The 18,549-nt window shown below is 40.0% G+C and overlaps 1 protein-coding gene across 1 annotated transcript in view; it reads left to right on the top strand.

Moving 5' to 3' along the window:
- LOC126485130 (venom dipeptidyl peptidase 4-like) overlaps positions 1-18,003 on the top strand; it is a 293,595-nt gene extending 275,592 nt beyond the window's left edge. The window contains exon 16 of the mRNA XM_050108774.1: positions 16,367-18,003. Within this exon, the coding sequence (XP_049964731.1) occupies positions 16,367-16,510 (144 nt within the window). The 3' untranslated portion in view covers positions 16,511-18,003. The remainder of the gene's footprint in view (positions 1-16,366) is intronic.
- Positions 18,004-18,549: the final 546 nt, after the last annotated feature.

Below are 18,549 nucleotides of genomic sequence, written 5' to 3'. Positions count from 1 at the left end.
TTTACAGAATTTAAGAGAGGAATGTGAAAGGAATAAGACTAGTTTGTCAAAAAGGTTTTAGGTGGTACGCAGTCAGAAAGTAGTTACACAGATTCAGCAATATATTTCAAGTCATGCTACATTACTGCAGGGTTCAGGTAAGAATTTTGAGGGGTTCAGCCTTAGTTCAGAAAAGGAATAAGGAAGAGATTAAGCAGACAGGAAGGTTGATAAATTGGTTACCTATGTTGCACAAGTAGTGGTGAACAGATGTCTGGTGGCACAATACCTTATTAAGATTTAAGGATGGTCAGATGGAGATTAACAGAATCTCGCGTCCGTCGGCCGTCGTAATTTAATATATATATTATTATTGTTATTATTATTTTTTGATTGTTGCCGACTTACGTGGTGGGCCTTAATAAAAATGATATTTAAGTTGAACAATGTAATAAACTTTTCATATTAATTTCCTCAGCTGGTCAGTTCACTTTAAAGCAAGAAATCTTTAGTTATTAATTAAAATTGCGGCCCACACACGCGCGAGAGTATTTTTCTTACCTCCGTTAACCATTGTATTGTAGTCAGAGTCCTGGCTCTGGGTCTCGGCTATGGTACTGAAAATAAGAATCTTAAAGCTAAGTATTTCTGCAACTTCGTGCGGCTGTGGAGAAAAATTAATATTATGCTAATAGCGGGCGAGTTTTCCGCTTCCGCTAATTTTTCATAAGTTAATATCGCCACGTAATGGCGTCGTTGGCTGCATCGGCCGCTGCGATTGTTGAACTGTAAATTACTTGAATGCAGGTTAATTCAAGGAAGGCGGACATGAAATTGGGATCACCTCTTACAAATTAAAAGTGCACAATAATATTAAATCAGTATATTATATGCTTAACTCATACAAATATGCTTACATTTGCCAGCACTCTCAAGATGTCCCTCTATGCACATTCAAGACGAAAGAGGAAGTGAGGCCGACTAAAAAATTAACAAAAGAGTGTAACTTGTCGTCTCTTTAGATCATTCTGTCATAAATTATTTCTTTGCAATCTAAACCTACACAGAGAAACTACTATTCTACGGCTACATGATAAAAATTTGGCACTGGGGACGCTATATTGCCCCCCGAAATGTTTATGTCATAAAAAATGTTCGTGTTTTTTGACATAAATATTTCCACTTTCATGTCCACAGTGTCCACACGCAGATTGTTCTTTCACAGTCTATTTATGTCACATCGTATATTTAAATCGTTAAATTACTGAGGTGTGTTGCGCACAAAGTGTAATACAGATGAAGTTATCTACATAACAATATAATATACAATTGGTTACGTATACAGTCATGTACAAAAGGACATAGAATACAACTAGTTTTATTTTGGCTGCTTCTTCTTAGGGTTGCAACTTTTGCAATGTTCAAAGGTATACAACCACGAGTTAGTCCATAAACTTGAAGTCCCAGGGGTGTCAACTGTTCACTCCCCATTTGGCGCGGCCGTAGGGAAACCTGGGGAAAACCTCGGCGGAGCGACAGACTAACTGCTTTGGTCACTTTCACTTAATTGTTTCTGGAATGTCATTGGAGTACAGGATATGCATACAAATATTTTTGTTGCACTATGCAAAAAATGAGGTCATTATAACAATTGATTGCGGTATCGTTGATGATCTACGCCGCGACGTTTGGCTCGCGACGGCGTCGGTTGGTGTGTTCGGTGCTCGGCGTTCGCGGCGGCTGCGGAGAGGTCAACGCCCGCTCGACGCCAGCGTGTCTCTCGCCGGAGCGGAACGTCAGAATCAGCTGATCGGCTGCACGGTTGGCGATGCGCTACTGTCTCGGCCAGGCGTGGCGGAGTGGGATGATATCCGCCTCCCGCGCTTGTTGGGAGGAGTCAGCTCTGCTACGCATCTCCGACGTAGTACATGAAATATAAACACAACCAACGTAATATTTGTTTCCCGCTGCAGATGGTTACGCTAGTGGGAAAGGAGCATTTATTAGTGCGGCAGTTGTTGTTAAGTTTTCGCCAGTTTCCGAGTGTCTTGCAGAATACATGACATGGATCTTCTCCCGTGAATGAAGTTTTGATGCGCCACTGTTTCCATTACACGTCAGTTTTTGTCTTGATAAAATTATTTATGTTTTCGCCGCACTCGCAGGCACTGGTGAGTGTCCCAATACGAGCTTGGCACAAACATTCGCCGTTTCTGCGGTCGCTGTTTTGCAACAGTCCACGCATCGCATTCCAATCTCGCATTATTGTGCTCACTGAAACTACAGTCTGTCCCAAAAATATTGACTGTGGGTTCACTTCACGTTAACAGTTCACATTTATAAGCAAATTCACAGTTTTTCGTGCGTAATATTGGAGTTTGGCGTCCTCACCGCTGTTGAACGTTCAATACTAGCACTTCACTGTCCATATCACAGTTTCACCTTCACAGTTTTTCACACTGCTTAAAGTAACTGTTTCGATTAGTTCACAAACACTAATGTATTTCATTCAGTCTGAACTGGATTTTGGCTCGTGCTGGATTTTACCAGTCTCTCGCACTAATTGTCTCTTTTCATTTTCCACTTAGAGTCGTACTTGCCTTCAGTTTTTTTTTTGACTATACAATTGTATTTCCGTCTCGTCTGAGGTAAGTCCCCATGTCATGTCTGCCCACTCATTGCGTACTTGCCCTCCAGAGCCAGGCTCGACTTTACAAAACTTTGCCTTTCGCATTATCGTACACATTTTATAATCTAGGCCTAGCGTGCAAGTTCCTAGATTAGTGTTTGATTTGTGACTTTTGTTTACACTATAAATTCGTGTAAATCTCTGCCTTAGCAGATGGCAATATATTTTGACAGTGCTTAGCGGTAGTCGCATTTACTGATTTGCTTTGTACCTTGTCCACAACACATGAGGTACCTTGGTGATGTACACCCTGCACTCATATTGTTAAGTAAATTATGCTTGAGCATATTTCAAGATCGGTATAGACATAAATACATGGAACAACATATACATTATAATACTAAATTTTCATAAATTTCATTACTACTACAGTTCAAAAATATTCATGACACTCTAATGAAAAATTCTGTCATCATTACATGCTATTGAAATTTTTTTTTAATATTTTTTTTAGCATTTTTCAACATGAAATTTTTAAAATATTCTTAAATCTACGTTCATTTTTTTTCTTCAAAATGTAATTGTTTAAAAATACTATTATTCCTTAACATCTACAAAATTGAATCGCACTAATCTTGTGTGCCTCATTGTCTTTAAATGTTACACTAAAATCTGAACATTTACTCACAAAAAAAATACACTATAAACTTAACCTATTATTCACATATGTAAAAGTTGCTCTACTGAGCGAACATCTTTAAGTCTTTATATGGATAGAGTCCTTTAATCTCTTCCGATTCTACGTCACCTAACAAATAGCTACATCCATGTGGTATGTCTATGATTTGGTAGGGCCCGGCATACACCGGTTGCCATTTTTTATTCTTTTCCGCTAACAGAGATGACTTGGGATGAGTCCTTATTAGCACCAAGTCACCTGGTTGATACGCTGTTACCTTCTTTATTTTCTTGTCATGCTTCTCCTTTCGGCGCTCCGCGCACCTCGTTAAGTTATTTAGAGTCTCAGCTATAATTTGTTCGTGAGGTACAACTTGTCGTGGTACAGTTGGTAATGGTGACAGCCAGGTGTCGGTTTCATTCTTTCCAAACATGACTTCTAGTGGAGTATAACCGGTGGCTGAATGTGGCAATCTATTGTGGAGTTCCTCAAAAGTCGAAACGTATTCTGCCCACTTGGTGTGGCGATTCGGAATGTAAGTTCTCATGAACCTGTTCAACTCTTAAAAGGTACGCTCTACAAGACTGCTCTCCGGGTGAAATCGGGCTACAAAAATGTGTTTAATACCTTGCTCTTGTAGAAACGTTTTCCATTTGAGACCAGTAAAATAGGTGGCATTATCAGATAATATGATCTGTGGTTTGCCAACATTAACAAAATAATCTGTTCGTAATTTCTGAATGAGGGGTGTGGCCGTTGAAGCTTTAACAGGATACAATTTTAGAAATTTGGAAAAGGCATCATATACAGCAAATACATATTTCACACCACCTCTGCCAGTGGGTAGTGGCCCTAGAATGTCAACAGAAACTAGTCGTAATGGTTTGTTAGGAACAACAGGGTGCAATTCGCTTATAGTGGGCAGATTTGTAGGTTTCGTCCTTTGACAAACTACACATGTCCTTACAACATTCTGAATTATTCTTTTCATATTCTTAAAATGACATTGTCTTGCAAGAAGTGCTCTACATTTTTCAATACCCACGTGTCCCCACGAAAGGTGCACGTGCCAGATTAAATCACTGATACATACTTCCGGTACACAGATACACCACAAGTCCCTGTTAACATCCTTCCGGTAATATAATACCCCATTTTGCACAGAATAATGGCTACCTATCTGATTTCCACCCGAAGATAGTTCTTGTTTGACTTTTCCCAAGGCGGGATCTTCGTCCTGTAAACTAGGCAGTTGCTTGCACGTCTGCAGGTACTTTTTTCGACAAGTAGGGTCTTTCATAACTAAAATTTTGTACTCTGTTGCCTGTTCTAGTATTGTTGTTAACACAGGCAGACATTGCGGCAACCGTGACAAAGCATCAGGTACTACGTTGTCACAACCTTTTACATACATTATTTGAAATTGATATTCCGGCAGAGCAAGCACCCACCTAGTCAACCTGTCGTGCATTAACTTGCATGTCAGCAAAAAACTTAAGGCCTGATGATCACAGAAAATTTTTACATTTCTTCCATACACATAGTATCTGAACTTCTTCATGGCCCATACTACTGCTAGTGTTTCGAGTTCGGTGACTGTATATGATCGTTCACAACTTGACAACACTCGGCTTGCGAAACCGATTATTCTTACGTTCTTGTTTCCACCATCCTCATCGATTTGAAATAAACAAGCGCCTAGTCCGAAAGTGGAGGCGTCTGTAGCAAGGCAAAATTCCTTTGACATGTCAGGATGTGACAGTAGATTAGCATTTAGAAGGGCTTGTCGTATTTGCTCAAATGACTGCTGGCTCAGTTCCTTCCATATCCAGGGTGTATTCTTTCTCAACAAGTTTAACAGGGTATTATCATTTAAAAGCTGGTCAGGTATGAATCGTCTGAAAAATGACACTAGACCCAGAAATGCCTTTAACTGTTTCTTGGTTCTAGGAGGAGGGAAGTTCTCAATTGCTGCCATTTTCTTCGGATCGGGCACAATACATGTAGGTGATATTACATGACCAAGAAATTTTATTCTCTCCCTGCCAAATTTGGATTTTGCGACGTTTGCTGTTACGCCTACCTCAGAAAATCTTTTTAGTACGCATCTCAGCGTGTCCATGTGGCTTTCCCAATCGGGAGTAGCTATTAATAAGTCATCGACATACAACGTTACTCGGTCCAACAAATCTGGTCCTAATACTTTATCGAGCGCTGCAATGAAGACACCTGCACTAACATTTAATCCAAATGGTAAAACTTTAAATTGGTAACTTCTGCCGGCAAACACAAAGGCAGTGTACTTTCTTGATGATTCAGTTAGTGGGATTTGCCAATACGACGAACGCATATCGACAGAGGTCAGATATTTAACTCCATAAAACTTCTGTATCTGTTCATCCAGGTTTTTTGGTCGCGTTCTGACAGGTACAATTATTTTGTTAATATCGCGCGCATCAAGCACGAGACGTATACTGCCGTCCGCTTTCGCTACGGCCACGAGCGGACTGCTGTACGGGGATAGAGATGGTTCAATTATCCCCCAATCAAGCATTTTTCTTATTTCCTTCGTAACTGCCTCCTTCTTTGACCACGGGATGGTGTAGTTTGCGTGACCGAAAGTATCGTGAGGTACCACTTCGATGTTATAGGTGTAGCCCTCGATAACACCGGGTTTTTCCGAAAACACATTCTCATAATCTGTAAGTAGCTGCGTCAATTCGTTTTGTTGTGCTTCAGTCAAATGTTCTGACTCCCCTAACTTTCATGGCTATCAGTTTCCTTTTTTCCTCTTTATCTTCAGTAATGAATTCTTTATAATATGCTTGTCTGGTACTTAAGTCAGAATATAAATTCATTACCTGTATTCCTTCGAATCTCGACTGAAAGATCCGGCAATATTTACCGTGCACTTCCCGTGTCCTCAACAATGGCAAAATTACCCGTCTACCCTCATTCATAAGGCTTATTTCCCCGCGCAAGAGGTCGATTTTTGCGTCCCTCTGGCGTAAAAATTCCATCCCCAGGATGCAAGCAACACCTAATCCCTTAACTACTAGGAACGAGCTTTTCATTGCTTCATTTCCTACCGTAAACTCGACTTGCACCTGGTGCTTTATGATATGAGATTGTGCACCTATTGCACCTGTTACACGACAATTCTTCACTGGCAATACTGGTATTCTATTATTTTGACTCAAGTACTTGTAAAAATTTGCACTCATGACATTGGTTGACGCACCAGTATCGACTATTATCTGTATTGGTGCTCCGTACATATCTGCTTGCAATATAGCCTGCACAACACTTTTGTCGGTTCGGTTACATTTCTGCGGTATGTCTACAAGTTCCTTTTCTATTTTTATTCCCTCATTGTATCTCAGCATACAAAGTTTATGGCTGTCATCCGTGAATCTGCCCTCACTACACCATCCTGCAGCCAACAACGGAGAGCGTATTGTGGCTGTCTTTAGTTTAACGGATGAGCATTAGTGGGTTGACAGTTGTCTGTCACTTCCACTAACCTCACATTGTGGTTCTGGTTGTTGTTGTTGCTACTGTTGGGTTGGCCGCCCTGCCTCCCCGATGACGTATTTTGATACTGTGTATGGCTCTGGTTTTGCGGTGGTCGGTTGTAACTTCCTGACATGTTCTGTGATGGACCAGGGTTGGCGTTCCATTGTGGTGTTGTGTTTTGTTGCCACTGTGGTGTCGGTTCATTACTACCACGCCACTGGTTTCGGTTGTTCCGCCATTGCGGATTGCCGTTACCATTATATCCATTACTCATGCGTCCATCATGATGTCTCTTTCGATTTTGACGATTGTAACCGTTGCCGTTATAACCATTGCCACTGTTTGTGCCTCGATTCTGTTGCCGGTGCTCTTCCCTATTCCCGTTACCATTTGGTACTAAGTTACTACAATTACTGTGGCTGCTATTGTAATCGGCTTTCTTTTTATTACAGCCTGCATGGTTCCACTTGTTTTCGGTTTTCATATCTTCGATCAATAAGTCAACAGAATCCACTATTTCCATGAATTGTTCTATATCGTATTCCGGCACATTGATGAAATATCTTTTAATTTCACTGGGCAACTTCATTTTTATTAATCTGATTATGTCACGATCGGACATTGGCTCGTCCCAGTACCTGGTTTTGTTTGTATACTTTTCGAAATATTTGCGTAACGTTCCCATCTTAGGATTGTACGTTTCTGGACTGTACAACTCCTTTCGTAGTCTTTCTTGGACACTATCAGACCAGAATTTTTGCAAGAATGCACCTTCAAACTGTTGCATCGTTAGACATTTGTCGGACACGTCGGTGGCCCACAGTGCCGCGTCACCTTGAATAAAGGAGACCACGAACTGTATTCTTTGTCTTTCCGTCCATGTCCTGGGAAACACATTCCTGAAGCTCTTAATAAATACAACAGGGTGGACATTTAGTTTTTCGCTATTGAAAGGTTGGAATGTCCTGTGTTTTATTATACAGGGTGATTCAAAAAGAATACCACAACTTTAGGAATTTAAAACTCTGCAACGACAAAAGGCAGAGCTAAGCACTATCTGTCGGCGAATTAAGGGAGCTATAAAGTTTCATTTAGTTGTACATTTGTTTGCTTGAGGCGCTGTTGACTAGGCGTCAGCGTCAGTTGATGCTAAGATGGCGACCGCTCAACAGATTGTGTTTAGTGATGAAGCAACTTTCCACACTAACGGGAAAGTCAACCGTCACAATGTCTGTATATGGGGCACTGAGAATCCGCGGGAAACAACTCAGTATGAACGTGACTCGCCTAAGGTGAACGTTTTCTGTGCCATTTCAGCCAATAAAGTTTTTGGTCCCTTTTTCTTCGAAGGTGCTACTGTAACTGGACTACAGTATCTGGAGATGTTAGGGAATTGGCTGTTCCCTCACCTCGAACAAGAAGCACAACAATTCATATTTCAGCAGGATGGAGTGCCACCACATTGGCACTTATCTGTCTGTAACTACCTGAACGTCAACTACCCGAGGCGATGGATCGGCCGCCAGGCAGCCCGTGACAGAGCACTTCATCACTGGCCTCCAAGAAGCCCTGATCTTACCCCCTGCGATTTTTTCTTATGGGGGTATGTTAAGGATATGGTGTTTCGGCCACCTCTCCCAGCCACCATTGATGATTTGAAACGAGAAATAACAGCAGCTATCCAAACTGTTACGCCTGATATGCTACAGAGAGTGTGGAACGAGTTGGAGTATCGGGTTGATATTGCTCGAGTGTCTGGAGGGGGCCATATTGAACATCTCTGAACTTGTTTTTGGGTGAAAAAAAACCTCTTTAAATACTCTTTGTAATGATGTGTAACAGAAGGTTATATTATGTTTCTTTCATTAAATACACATTTTTAAAGTTGTGGTATTCTTTTTGAATCACCCTGTATTGTCCTCTTTTTTGCACGTCTGATTGCTACATTCTGGGACATTCATCACTTCGTGATGTGCGCTTCACGGTATCGCATGTTGTTCGTGCTCATAATTCGCATTAGGTTGCGGTTGCGCACTCGCACCCTGCCTACCGTCAGCGTTATTACAGTAATCAGTACGCGGAGTCGGATTCATGATCTGTCCGCTACTGTTTACATTGCTTTCCAACGCAGACAGTCTCCGCGCGACCTCCTGTTGCCAATTTGGCAACTCCGCAGTCACACGGGACTTAATCTGTGTTAATTCGGCATGTAGTGCGGCAGCGCTAGCGTCAATATTTACACTCGCGGCCGCAGTCGCTTGTTCTACAGCTGTTTTTACGTCGCTTTCAATCTTTGCAGATATCTCGCGATCCTTTACTTCCAGCCATTCATTTAATTCTTTTTCTACTTTTTGAGCTTGCACTTCCAAATATGCGTCAATACTTTCCCGTGCATCTATCTCCACATTATCTACGCGGTTGGTTAAAGTCTGTACATTATCTTCAAGCCTAGCCTGCGATATCTGTAATTTTTGCATTTCGCCGGCTAAGCTTTGCACAAGATCGGGTATTTCTTTGCACGCGTCCCGCATCTCGGCTAGTTCGCTTTGGATACTGTCGAGTTTTGCTTCACTGCGCTGCTCTTGCTCAATGAGCTTTTGCGTTAATTTTTTGTCCTGCTCACGCAGCATCTGAGCCAGTTTTTCGTCTCTTTGCTTTTCCCTCTGTTCTGACATTCTTTCCTTTTCCCTTTCTTTCTGTTCTCTTTGTTGCTCTTGCTCATAGAGCATCTGAGCCAGTTTCTGATCTCTTTCCCTATCTCTTTCTTCTAACCTGCGCAGAAATTCTGCAAATGGGTCTGCAATCGGTGAGCATACTGGTGCCCCGCTTAATCTAGCACTCGATTGGCCCCCCTGCCCAGGCAGTGGAGTTGTTACTCTATTCCCAATCTGCTGTGGAGCGTCATTCACTGTCCACAGATCCTCGCCCCCCGCTCCGGAAATTATGTTATACGAGGCGGTGGCTTGGGATTCGTTTACGTATTGCAAATGATCCTCACTTTCCATATTAACAGAATTTTGTTCTTCTGGTATGGTTGCTTTAGGTTGTCCTATCTTACCCATACTAAATTCACTTTAAACCACTGACGAATCTTTAACACTGATACACACACGATTAATTATCCCCTCCAAAAATAAACACATAAATACGCAAAACGAATAATTATCCCTCCAAAAATAAACACATAAATACACAAAACACCGAAGGTATCTCATGTGCACATGGGTTCGATATTCCGCACAGAGCTACACAGGATGCTTGCACAATAGGCCTTACCTTACTTATTTTTCTTTCTCGCAATCCTTTTTCTTTTCTACACTTTTTCCTCTCCAGATCTCCACAGGGTGTGATTTTGTTGTTGTACATGTAAAAGAATTCATACAAGCATTAATATTTTACAACAATTAGACACATACATAATTACATTCACTACAATAGAATCACATTAATCGGGCCCCAAAGTTGCGGCGCCAATCTCGCGGCCGTCGTAATTTAATATATATATTATTATTGTTATTATTATTTTTTGATTGTTGCCGACTTACGTGGTGGGCCTTAATAAAAATGATATTTAAGTTGAACAATGTAATAAACTTTTCATATTAATTTCCTCGGCTAGTCAGTTCACTTTAAAGCAAGAAATCTTTAGTTATTAATTAAAATTGCGGCCCACACACGCACGAGAGTATTTTTCTTACCTCCGTTAACCATTGTATCGTAGTCAGAGTCCTGGCTCTGGGTCTCGGCTATGGTACTGAAAATAAGAATTTTAAAGCTAAATATTTCTGCAACTTCGTGCGGCTGTGGAGAAAAATTAATATTATGCTAATAGCGGGCGAGTTTTCCGCTTCCGCTAATTTTTCATAAGTTAATATCGCCACGTAATGGCGTCGTTGGCTTGAATGGCCGCTGCGATTGTTGAGCTGTAAATTACTTGAATGCAGGTTAATTCAAGGAAGGCGGACATGAAATTGGGATCACCTCTTACAAATTAAAAATGCACAATAATATTAAATCAGTATATTATATGCTTAACTCATACAAATATGCTTACATTTGCCAGCACTCGCAAGATGTCCTTCTATGCACATTCAAGACAAAAGAGGAAGTGAGGTCGACTAAAAAATTAACAAAAGAGTGTAACTTGTCGTCTCTTTAGATCATTCTGTCATAAATTATTTCTTTGCAATCTAAACCTACACAGAGAAACTACTATTCTACGGCTACATGATAAAAATTTGGCACTGGGGACGCTATAAGAAGTAGAAGCGAGCTAGCACAAAATTAAATGACACAGTATCGAAGATAGAGGAGAAGCTATGCAAACGTATTGCTGAAGGTGATTTTTATAGCAGAGTTCATTATCCTTATGATGGTGTGGATTCAACTCATGAAGATAAGTCAGCTCTGACATATCATTAAGAGAGGAGGATGCATCACAGTCATGGAGATTTCAACTGTGGGAATTTACTACTCAAAGGCAGTCTGATTTGGATTATAGTAATTTATTATCTGTCAAACGATTTAAATAGGCCTGCTGATCAAAAATAGAATTTTTATGCTTTTACTTGGAAGGTGAACTGGCTGTGTACGTCTGTGTGTTAATTAAAAATTGTCAGTCCTATCAAGAATCTAGATATTTGTTGTTGTCTGCGTATGGGGCTAAAGCGGCACAAGACAGAGATAAGCACTGTATTCTAATGTTAGAAAAATTCAGTAATTCTGGTTTTAGGAATCCAGCAAGTATTTGTGACCATATGTTGTTGAAAAATCACTTTTTGTGCAACCCTTACAGTCCTGAGTTGATTGTAATTTGTTTTACGAAACTGACTTCATATTTACATCAAATTATTCTATCTGGTAATGTGAAAGATGGCTTTAAAGGTTTTCAAAGCTTATTACAAGAGTTTGAATATAACTGTAATCATGATAATGGTCGTGGTAGGAATGGTAATGTTTTTGTCCTGATCCAAGGCTACAGAGAAGTATGAATCATGATCATGGGTGATGTAATTTGCGATATGATAGATTTGGAAATGATAGGTTCAGGCATCGGCATAGAAGTCCCAATTGCAGTGAGAGTGGCTGTTTTAGGAGAGGTAGCGACTATTGGAATAGTAGGTGCTTTGATCACGATCGTTGTAGTACGGTAAAGGGTGAAGGTGGTCTGTAGAAAAATAGTCTGGTGTGTACATCGTGGAGGTCCATCATCTCATGCGCTGAATAATGTATTTGTGGAGTGCCCACAGCCATATGGTTAACAACTGCTGTCTGCTGCCAATTCAGATACTGTAAATATAACAAACAATAGCTATGAACACTTGAATATGCTTAGTTTTGAAGACGTGGGTGAACTTTTGCTTAGTGAAAGACAGGAAACTGTTAATTCGTTGATGGGTCCTGTTTTTCACATAGATATTAATGAAGATATTTTGTCTTGTGTTTTCGAAAAAGGTAGCGAGGCTACTGAGTCAAATGAGGTAACATTTCAGAGGTGTAAAGATGTAGGTTCATGACCTACTCTTGTTTTACAGTGGACTAAAGTGAAAGGAGCAATTATTGTAAAAAGTGTAGAGTTGAAGAGACAAGTGGGCACTGAACTTCTTCGTCAAGGTAATAGATTTTCCGTGAGTTTTGTGATGGTGCCAAGAGTGGGGATAGTTGTGATTTTAGTGGTTCATTCTTTGCCCAAATACAAAGGAGAGATGACTTGGCTTGCGCTGAAGGTTTTTTGAAGTTTAATAAGTCGACATTGAAGTTGAGTGTGTGATTAGGGAGAAGGGTTGAACCACTGTCTGGAATTTCTTACCAAATATATGTTGTGTTATTTGAGTGAGAACCTGTTCTGAATAAAAACAGTGCTCATATAATTGCCAATGAAGTGTATATACGTTCCAAGAAATATGAAATCTGGTTGACTGTGCTGAGGAAGCAGATCAAATAGTGAAAGTCAGTTTGTTTGGTGTACTGTGACGTTGTTCTTCAGTATTTTTGGACATCCTGGAAAATTAAGGGTTTTTCATAGTTGTTCAGCGTTAAGGAATATAAGAGGTCCTTTGTCAAGCCATATCGTATCCCATCCATTTATAACTGAAGAGTTGAGTCTGATATTGAAAAAAAAAGTTACAGCAAGGGGTGACTAAACCATCTGTGAGCTCCTACAGTAATCAGTTGTTAGTAATATCTGTGAAGAGAGATGGCATTCGATTGGAGTTAATTTGGTTCAAATATTGAACTGTTGAAAAAATTTCATATCAGAGTCCTGTATTCTATTGACTTACAACTCCTACTGGCAGACTGCACTGTGCCCTTCATGTCGAAAGTTCAGAAAATTCGGATGTTACGGCTCTTCATAGCAATTTAGCATGTTCCCTTTCAGATTAAATGTCAGTTGGACTGTATCCATCTGATGTTTTAATAGCATTATTCCAGCTAATTAAGGGGGAGGTTAACCACCAATGTTGACAATGTGTTGACTGCAGAGGAGAATACAGAAAAGGATAATGAGGTTTTGGCTAGGCCGTTGAGCATTTTCAAAGAGTGTGATGTCACGTTTAATGTAGAAAACTCAGAATTTGATAGACACCAGATGAAATTTCTTGGACATACTGTGACTGTATGAGGAATTCTACTTGATAAATCATAAGAGAAAGGAAACGGATTAGAGCATTTTAGAGTTTCATTAATTTTTATAAATGGTTTGGGTGTGTATATATTTTAGCTAAACCATGACTGCATACATTTACACGGAAGAAATTCCTTAGGATTGGGATGCCCCAGCACTAGCAGAATTTGAGTGTGTGAAACAGGCTCTTTTGGGAGCACCTCTTCTGTCACATCTAAACTTAAGTAAAGATTTTTGCCATGAAAAATATTGTAAATGGCTAAAATATAACTATAGAATTGAAACAGCTAAAAATCCGCGGCAAAATGTTGATCAACAGCACCATCTACAAGACCCTAAATAGTCTAAATAACTCTAAATAAAATAGCAACTACATAATTGAATGAGATATATAATAAATGTGTCCAACTATTTATAATTTATAAGTTATATGGGAAAAAACTTCTGCTTCATCGTCTATAAGTCATCAGTCATCACAAGGGGTGGGGAAAGATGGTTTGGCGCGGGGGTGGGAGTGGGGTGAGGGGGGTGGGAGCACGAGTTTCACTAAGTTCACTGTTTCCGTCAAAAAATCTTGATTTTTCCTGAATTACACTTCATATTATTTCATATCATTATCAATATCTGCATTAAGCCCACTGATTTCTAGATATGCTCTCCCTTACTGGTATCTTCTTGTGGGATATGAAGCACACAAAAATTTCTACCTCCTCTCCAACCATTAACATTCATATATAATGCAGCAGTTCCAAAATATGGAAATATAGGTCCAAAATTACACAAATCAAAATAAAAGAAATAACATAACACTTAAGAAGAAACATACATTGGTGGTACAAATCAGTGTACTTCCAAATTACAGCAAAAGAGCAACATTGGCATTACGAAATTAAAAAAGACCTATTAGATCAATTTCGTAAAACATAAATAATGATCTCCTACTCATCAGAGCGTACAGATTTTAATGTTTTCCGAAGTGAAAGATAAATTTTCATTGTATGCATGACGTCAAATGAAAAATGTTTAGCGATAAACTGTTGTCACCAAATCCTTCTAACTTCTCATAAAGTTTCACTATAAATGATACTCTGCATTCGAATTAAACACAAATAACCTGCTGTCTCTACTAAGTACAAATATCAACTTTAATTATGGCATCATTGAGCTGTATCTCTATTACCTTATCATGAATATAAATGCAAAAACTAAAATTGCAGTTTGGGAAACTAGTTTGAAAGTAGTGAAAAAGAATTTTGGCCATTAGCTCATCAGAAGGATCAAAAATAAAAGTGTGTGTGTGTGTGTGTGTGTGTGTGTGTGTGTGTGTGAGAGAGAGAGAGAGAGAGAGAGAGAGAGAGAGAGAGAGGGAGAAAGGGAGAGAGAGAGAGAGAGAGAGAGAGAGAGAGAGAGAGAGAGATATAGAGAGAAATATCTTAGATCACTGTCATAGGTAGTGATAAACAATCCCTAATATTTTAGTGATATGCAGAATGAGATATTCAAAGCCGGAAGAAAAAGTTTTTAATGCTATTTGACCCAGAAAACATCTACAAGGTAATCAGACAGCACACAATTTTATAAATCCTGCAGAACAGAGACAGAAAAGGGCCTGCAAATCTCAAGCCATTATGTAATGCATGAACGAACGATTTTGTGAAACCAAAAGGTTGCATGAATATGTGTTAGCCTTTCGCAGCAGGGCAATATGCAAGTTTATCTGATTATGTACTCTGAAATTCAGAGTGCAGAAAATAGTTAACTAGCTGAAAGACTATTTAATAGAAGCATGAAATTTTATGACCCGTACAATGATAGCTGTCCAATGAATCAGTGTGATCCCGGGTCTCATATCAGCTTCTCCATGATGCGCTCAATAGAAATATCACCAAAAACCGATCAACTACCTCAAATGGATGTCCTTATGGATCAAGTAAACCAAATTATTTTTTATATACTAAGATGGTATCTGTTCTTTCGAACATGTCCGAAAGAACAGATACCATCTTAGTATATACAGAGTGTCCCAGCTATCTTGTCCACCCAAAATATCTCTGGAACAAGAAAAGCTATTGGAAAGCGACTTTCACCGGTATCAATGGAGGGCTGGGGCCCATGAATGTACATATTTGGAAACATTCTAAAACGAAAGCATATGTGCTTTTTAACGGAAACTTATGTTTTTTTAAATGGACCGCCAATATTTTTTCTTCAGCAATCCATAGCATGACAAAGCACATACACAATGGCGTTGATTGCATCGTAATATTCCGATTACATCCCGAGATATTAAGACGCGAAGTTGACGCTTGAAACACCCGACATGCGCTGCTAGCGCACGTCCTGAGGCTCAGGCGTGAACCCCATGCTGCCCGTAATCGCGATGTGATTGACATGCGTAATCACACTTCCATACTTATCAAGAGGTCCGAAACGAATAATACGGAATGTCGCTATTGAGAGATTCCTCTGACCCTTTCATAATTAATAATAAATCTTGCTGGGCTCCTCAAGACGCAGTTGTAAATGTAATTTTATAACTCAGGACAGCAATCATCACCAATTTATTAGTTTGTTACATTAGTATGTTCAACTGTTCTTGAGTAAACGTGATAGTTTTACCAGAGATCATGCTTACGTATTCCCTCGCAAACTTCCATTTTACGGCCTACTGCTATCCGTTGTGCAACAGATAAATATGGCCAAGTTATTTATTAATATTTATTCAACTATCATAAGTGTGCAGATCCGGTAATTCAGTTCATCTAAACATCAAAGGTTTTTCTTTCACATACATCCAGATACCGTCTTCCCACCTTCCATATTAATAGATACCTCATTTTTGTCGTCACTTTTGTCACGAGCACCGATCCCAGCCATATCTTTCACCGACAGTACCTTTCACTTGCTACTTACCGCTTGTTTGTTTTGCTGTTTACAGATTTACCCTGACGAGTATCACTGGCTTCTGAGCAGGAAGCATCACCTGTACAGCACCATGGACCAGTTCTTCCGAGAGTGCTTCGACAGATCTCATCTTCTGATCGATATTTTACGAGAAATGGTCGCTTCGCAGTATCAGTGATTCGTATTTATCTATTAATTCGGAATAAAATTACTGGCGAATCTGATAACAAGGAAAGGAAAGCGTGACATTAAGAAGAAAAAAATATTTCCTTCTAAGGAGTACGTGCTACTTGGCGGCGGTATTACGTCGTGTCCAGTGTATCTTCACAGGAAAGAGGCTACGGCTGCAGCAGCCCGCATCACACTGCTTTCCCGAAGCGTCTCAGCCCCTTGCCTCCTAAATCCAGTTTCATTAGAGAACCGTGTGAAAAGAGGCAAGAGGACTATTTATAATGCTAACTTGGGACACTCCCATCAATCTGAATTCAGAATATTTCAGTTGTAATTGCTTTGCCACCCGGAAAAAAAATTCTAAGGTTGCGGGCATAACTGCCCACTATGGAAAAAAACATCAACTATGTTTGTGTGTAAGGACAAGAATTAGCTTTAATGGATCGCTTTTATTGAGAAAATGTGCTATATCTTATCACGTAAAGAATCCGACGCTTGCGAGGACTGCTGTAGTGTCTGAAGGAAAATGCGCACCCTCTTGGTCGCTGGCCACTGTAAAGTTATACTCAAGTAATTAGCTCTTAATGTTGTGATTCTTCAGTTTCTCCCGACGTATTTCTTGCTCGAACAGTACACCCGTGGACTGTTGTCTGTCGCTGAGACAAAAAAACCTCTTAATCATTTCTGGGTGTACTGTGTGACGAAACGCTCCAAGTTAAAGCCATGTGCGGACCGGAACATGTCGGACTGAGACATTTGTCTTTCGTGGCATTCTCTTGCCGTTTGAGGTGTACAGAGAGCAGTTCTGACCGACCGAATCACTGATGGCTCGGCTGCACAATTTCAAGCATCGATCCACATACAGCTTAACTTGTCACAGATATTTCACTGTATCTTTGCTACGGAAGTTGTATTGTCAATCTATCTAGTTTGCAATTACGTACCGTAAACAGCAATTTTCCACCATCGTACTGTATGTGGTTACAGTTGCTGGTGTCCTCCAAATGTGCAAGTAGCGGTGGAAACATTTTATGAATGGTTCTTCCAAATGATCCTGTATGTCCGTCACTCCAATTTCCTTATCGACGTTAATTCACTTTTCCAGTAATACAAAATCATAAATATCACTTCACAGTGCCCAATCACGACAAAAAAAGTGCTCTGCTTCAACTGAACCGTTTCTGTTCAGATGCGTTCTCAACAATCTCATCTGACGGGAGATTGCTGAGATTTTACTCCGACGTTTCACCCAATGCACTCCGTTTCCTGTATTACGCTTGCTGGAACCGGCCAACAATTGTGAAATAACCCAACACTTCGCTCATTCATGATAAAGCACTCCACGTGCAACTAAACTGACTTCTCTCGATTATTTACGGCGCAGTCACGAACAATAAATTAAAATTGCTGTGGTAATACAAGACAAGTATCATATATCATGTAATTATTCTTCTTCACAAGTAAGCATATATGTTTTAATAAACTGTGTTTTCTCCAAAATTTGTTGTCGATTTATTTCTGTTTGACGCACAGATCCCTGAATTGTTTCCAACAGAAATGCAGTTTTCTGCGCAATCCAGTGTTACCCCAAAAACATTCTGATTGTGGCGTATGTGCTTTTCGCAGTTATTGCAAAACATTCGAAATAATGTGTTACCACACCGGAGGCCTAATCAGGGAAAACTGAGGCAACTTGACAAACGAGGCAAGATGACTAATCGCCTGAATGGACCAGTCAACAAAGGTCAGAAAAATTCTACTGGGGGAGAAAAAATTCGTGCAGTTACAAATTTTTATACAGTGTAGGAGCGAATACCATGAACAACATACAAAATAGTTCCTTTAAACGCCCTCGAACACCTCCCCACTTCAGGTAAAGACAAACGTTAATTTTATACCATTAACACTCTCAGTACCGGCCCTATACTTCTCCATATCAGCATGTCCGTAGAATCCAGGCGTGAACACCGCGTTATAATAGTTAGCCTGCCTCCACACACTACACACAAGCTGCAACCACTAGATAGGAACTTCATGGGACCCCTT

The sequence above is a fragment of the Schistocerca serialis genome, chromosome 6 (assembly GCF_023864345.2).
Source record: "Schistocerca serialis cubense isolate TAMUIC-IGC-003099 chromosome 6, iqSchSeri2.2, whole genome shotgun sequence".
NCBI lineage: Eukaryota > Metazoa > Arthropoda > Insecta > Orthoptera > Acrididae > Schistocerca > Schistocerca serialis.
Note: the sequence above shows the minus strand (reverse complement) of the source record. Positions and strands in the feature narration are given on the sequence as shown.